Genomic DNA, 5698 nt, shown 5'->3' with positions numbered 1-5698 from the left:
CAGTCCAGTTTTTCCTTCTCCTTAGCCCAGGTAAGACGCCTCTGACATTGTCTGTGGTTCAGGAGTGGCTTAACAAGAGGAATACGACAACTGTAGTCAAATTCCTTGACATGTCTGTGTGTGGTTGATGCCTTGACACCAGCCTCAGTCCATTCCTTGTGAAGTTCACCCAAATTCTTGAATCGATTTTGCTTGACAATCATAAGGCTGCGGTTCTCTCGGTTGGTTGTGCATCTTTTTCTTCCACACTTTTTCCTTCCACTCAACTTTCTGTTTACATGCTTGGATACAGCACTCTGTGAACAGCCAGCTTCTTTGGCAATGAATGTTTGTGGCTTACCCTCCTTGTGAAGGGTGTCAGTGATTGTCTTCTGGATTGTGCTTTTTGGACCTTAATATTTTGGTACCCATTCACTTGCATTCTGAGGAACTACAAAGCTGAAATATTCTTCTAAAAATGTTCACTTGTGTTCAGCAGAAGAAAGTCATACAAATCTGCGATGTCATGAGGGTTATTAATATTGGGTGGGGGATGGGGCATATCCCTCTCAATGTCTATGGTGGTTACGGCCCTGGAAGAGAATGATAAACCAAGAATATTTGCATATTCCTTTTTAATTTTACTTTATTTATTGTAATAATATTTTGAAATTCACAATTTTATAATGGGAGTCAGTCACATTTTGAAAAAAGTTTTTCCCACTGGTCACAGTTGTTTACTTGTTTAAATGTCTTGCAATCATATTAATAAATTAATAATAGACCCTTTAAACATTATATGTAGCAAATATGGTAGCTCTATGTGTATTATGACAGGTTTTACTTGTTTCCTTTTATGGAGCATTTGCCACAGACATCATCTTTTAGAGGCATGGCTTATTAAATGACTTTGGTCATGTGTATTTTTGTAGAAAGCATGTACAAATGTTTATATGAAATCGAGGCAGTCTGCACTTTCATTTATAGTTGACAACTCTTGTGTAAAAAACATCAACAACTGTTTGTATACCCTTAAGATTCAAAATGTCAACATGAAAACAATAAATAGAAGTATATTAGCAGCATTGTAACAATGTGCCAAGAAGGTTAATGAATGTTTCTTGTTGAATCAATTCATGCAATGCCAAACAGTGAAGCGTTAACAGACATTACACTGACACTTAACAGTACATGGTTGATTCAGTGTCCCCATTTACATACAGATGACACTGTATTCATAAGAGTTTGGAGGCCAAGGAAAAGTGAGAATACTGATATAGTACCAAATAATCTGCATTTAACCTGCCAATAAACTGACACAAACAACATGCTAAAATTGTAATTTATCCCCAAATGCCCCATGCTTCTGTTTGATTCCATGAGATGAGTGAGTTTTACTGATCCTTTCATTATTTGGATAATTGAACCCAGGGAAGCAACATGTGCACTTCTGTTTTTTGTAAATCACATTCTGTGAAATATTTTAATACATTATGGCTGACTTTTACGACCCGTCTAGTGTCAGGTTGCAACAGAAAAAGTGCTGTGAGATGGAAGTAGAGATATATAAAAATGTATTTTAAGAAACTAAGGAAAATGTGGAGTTAAGCTTCAGAAGCAGACCAGGCCAAAATAATAAACAAATACCCAAGTTCCCCTTCTTCTTATTAACCTGATAAAACAATAAGTAAAAGAAAAGACAATTAAACTACCCTAACTCCCTAACCAAATAAACACAGGCAAAATATATGCAATAAACAAAAATGGCGTCAGACTCCCTACTTCCCACTTCGCAAATTACGTTCTATTTACAAGTATATACAAACAGTTCTTAAATTAACAAAGTCCAAATGAGTATCCCAAAAAAAATAAAAATAAATCACAACTAGTACAGGCAAAAGGTCAAATGCAGAGAAACACAAGTTATCAGATCAAGAAGGCCAACAAAACAAACATGAGCTAACAAACAGGAGCCATCAGATCAAGAAGGCCAACCCAGGTGGTGGTGGCGGCAAGGTTTTTTAAGGCTCAAAGATCCAGCTGGACCAATCAGGAGCAGTCATCAATTTTGGTGTAGGAGCCAATCAGAAAGCGGCACACCTACACTCAAACACAGACAGAAAACTCCAAAACATTACATATACAAAATACCACAAGATTATAACTCTGACAGACGATGATATGAATGGTCAACTGTCCTCTTTAGACTTGCTGAAAGTTCCTAGTTGTTTAGTGTGGACATCTTTAAGCAGTTCAAGCTGGCGTTGGGCACGCCGATACAGATATTCTATGTGCATGACATCAGATTTCTTGATTGAAGCATTGGCACGAAATTCATCTCGTATTCTCGGTATGAAGCCCGGCTTGTCCTGTGCAGCACGCAGAAACTGGCGATACAGGGATAAGACCTGCTTCTGTAGCTTGCTGTGGCGCACCATGGCGTGGTGGGTAATAAACACAAAAAGGCAAGTTTCAAGGCTCTACGGACTGTCAAGGCAGAAGGACTGTGATGTCTTCAACCTGCAAGGAGAAATAATGACAGTGGTCAATACATTATGTTTCATTGGAATATAACATCAGATATGTTGCTGCTTCTGTAAGTTAGAGCACTTGTTATAGATGCAAAGACAAGCAGGTACTTACATTGTGGTAACTAACTGTCTCTGTTTAGCAAATAAAATGTTCTTCTGGCAAAAGACAATTTACCACCACGAACTGTAATTAACCTTATTATAAAGAATTTGCAGACGCAGGCAAACATGTCAATATTAGGAGATTCAGACTTATTTATACATCTGCTTATACATACAAACAAAACAAAACAAACAAAAAAAAATTCACCAAAGTGGCATTAAACTGATCACAAAATATAGTCAGGACATTACTGATGTAAAAAAACAGCACCATCACTGTTTGAAAAAGTCATTTCCAACAGCCATCACTCCAACACCTTATCCTTGAGTAATAATGTTAAATTGGTAATTTGGTACTAGAAAATCACTTGCCATTATATCAAACAAAGTTGGAAGCTATTTGGTTCATTAAATGAAGCTTAACATTGTCTTTGTGTTTGTTTTTGTGTTGCCACAGTATGCAATAGACACGTCTTAAGGTCAATATTAGGTCAAAAATGGCAAAAAAGAAACAGCTTTCTCTAGAAACTCATCAGTCAATCATTGTGGGAATGAAAGCATACAATGCTTGAAACTGCCAAAAACCTGAAGATTTCATACAAAGGTATACACTACAGTCTTCAAAGACAAAGGACAAGTGGCTCTAACAAGGACAGAAAGAGATGTGGAAGAACAGATGTACAACTAAACAAGAAGATAAGTACATCAGAGTCTGTAGTTTGAGAAATAGATGCCTCACATGTCCTCAGCTGACAGCTTCATTGAATTCTACCCGCTCAACACCAGTTTCATGTACAACAGTAAAGAGAAGACTCAGGGGTGCAGGCCTTATGGGAAGAATTGCAAAGAAAAAGCCACTTTTGAAACAGAAAAACAAAAAGAAAAGGTGAAAACAAACACAGACATTGGACAACAGATAATTGGAAAAGAGTGTTATGGATCTTAACCCCATTGAGCTTTTGTGGGATCAGCTAGACTGTGAGGTACGTGAGAAGTGCCCAATAAGACAGCCACATCTATGGCAAGTGCTACAGGAAGTGTGGGGTGAAATGTCACCTGAGTATCTGGACAAACTGACAGCTAGAATGCCAAGGATCTGCAAAGCTGTCAATGCTGCACGTGGAGGATTTTTTGATGAGAACTCTTTGAAGTAGTTTAAACTACTTCACGCATTTCATAACATCTCAAGTATTCTATAAACAATTTAATCTCCGTTGTGATTGGATCATTCAATGCCCACTTTGAACAGCTATTAAAAACGTTTGATTTAATCACCTTGAACAAAACTAATTAGAAGTATTTTGCCTAAAAATTTAAGTGACAGTTTCAGGGATTCTCATTAGCTACATAAATTTGCAACATTTACAAAAATGATTAAATATTAGATAAAATTACCTCAAAATCAAAATGAAAATGTAGACATTGCAAACAATGATCTCATGGGTAGGGGATATTTTGCAGTGTATAGTGACAAATAGGTTTTGAATCTCTAGTTTATAAATAGCATAATTATTTGCGTCCGTCTTCCGAGCATATTCTTTTCAAAGATGATTAATATACACTCGACTATAATATAAAATTTCAAGTCAAGTCAAACACACATTAACAGGAAAACAATATCAACATTCTACCTTGTCAGTTACAGCGCTCCGTTTCATTGTACACGCACCCGGACTGTGATATACGTTTATTACTTGCTTAAATTATAAAATGTCCAAATAACAGCATAGTTAGATTGAAGTTGCCTATATGACCTTATGTTTTCTAAGTGATGCCGTGACGTTATGAAAGCGGAGATGTAACAAAAACTGTCCATTACATTGCCCCCTAGTGGCCAGGCTGTATACAAACACAAACAATCTACCAAAGAGACACCAACACTCTAATGTTCCTCCTTTATTTAGACATAAGGTAGACTATATCAAGGTATACATGTCCATGTTGAAATTTTGCAACTGCAAAATACACAGTTCAACATTTTTTATTTTGATCACATTACAAAAATATTATATTATAGTTACTATAGATTAAACATTACCAGAGCCCTATAATTTGAGAAAATTCTTGCAAGATTAAATATAGAAGAATATCAGAAGTGCTGTAGTATTACAGAGTTGATTAGTTTTGGGTGCATAGTGTAACAATCCCTTATATAGCATCAGACCTCCATCTATTCCTGAGCTCTAAGTAGATACATTGTATTGTATTGATTTTATTGAACAGTTATTGAATAGATGAACATACTTCGGTAAATGTCTTCTTTTGGCACATATAATAATGTTGTTTTGTCTGTACAGTGCATTGCTAGATAGCAGAACTACCCTGAAGGCACAACTGGGGGTGGGTAAAAATATAGATTTTCCGATGCTAGGGGTCTTCATTTGAACAACCTCGATATCAATTCTTAAATCTCAATATCGATCTTTTAATCTATGCGCAACACTCCACTACAATGAAATGAAATCACTTGCATTTGCAACCAAATTTCGCACTATATGACTAAATATGTATATATTTGGCAACTGGCTGGTAATTGTTTACATTTCATTCACCAGTGTTTGTGTAGTATAGTGGTGAAGTGTTCAGCAGCGAGATTCTTTCACTGCGTGTTGAGAGTAAAGTTGTTCCGTGTAACTGTCCAAAGATGAGATCCACGCAACCCATTTGTCATTGAATAATGTCTGTTTAAATACCCTTTCTGTTCCCTTACGATTCAGTACCACTTGACATTGTGTGCTAACGCATATGGGGAGTGTCCTTCTACACGACCTAGTTGAAACAATAATGCCAATATTCTAATATTGGCTATGGTGTTTGAGCCCCAACTTTTTAGGCACGAAGCTGTCCGCAATAAAAGCAGGTGCACAAACACCATTCCTCAGAATTTTCTTCCTTCAAGACATCGATTCATCTCTCGTCTAGAAGCCCTCTACTGCTTCGCCGTCGACTACACGAGTCAGCGGGCGGAATCATCACGGCAACGAGAAGGCTCTCCGCTCCCCTGCAGTGGTCCGGCGAACATCACTCCGCCTCGCCAATTGACGCTGGTGAACGGGCCGCTTCAGCATCCTGATTCCCCGCAGTGC

The 5698-nt window shown here is 37.4% G+C and overlaps 1 protein-coding gene across 2 annotated transcripts; it reads right to left on the bottom strand.

Moving 5' to 3' along the window:
• Window positions 1-607: 607 nt before the first annotated feature.
• LOC127428511 (succinate dehydrogenase assembly factor 1, mitochondrial-like) lies at window positions 608-4390 on the bottom strand. 2 transcript variants are annotated; one of them, XM_051676939.1, is made up of 2 exons: window positions 4244-4390; window positions 608-2499 (listed from the first exon to the last, which is right to left on the bottom strand). In XM_051676939.1, the coding sequence occupies exon 2, from the start codon at window positions 2415-2417 to the stop codon at window positions 2169-2171; it is 249 nt and encodes an 82-aa protein (XP_051532899.1). In that variant the 5' UTR covers window positions 2418-2499; window positions 4244-4390; the 3' UTR covers window positions 608-2168. The 2 variants fall into 2 exon arrangements, with proteins under 2 accessions (XP_051532899.1, XP_051532900.1); XM_051676940.1 differs by lacking the exon at window positions 4244-4390 and adding an exon at window positions 3669-4218.
• Between the last annotated feature and the right edge of the window lie 1308 nt (window positions 4391-5698).

This window comes from Myxocyprinus asiaticus, chromosome 38 (genome assembly GCF_019703515.2).
Source record: "Myxocyprinus asiaticus isolate MX2 ecotype Aquarium Trade chromosome 38, UBuf_Myxa_2, whole genome shotgun sequence".
NCBI classification, from domain to species: domain Eukaryota; kingdom Metazoa; phylum Chordata; class Actinopteri; order Cypriniformes; family Catostomidae; genus Myxocyprinus; species Myxocyprinus asiaticus.
Note: the sequence above shows the minus strand (reverse complement) of the source record. Positions and strands in the feature narration are given on the sequence as shown.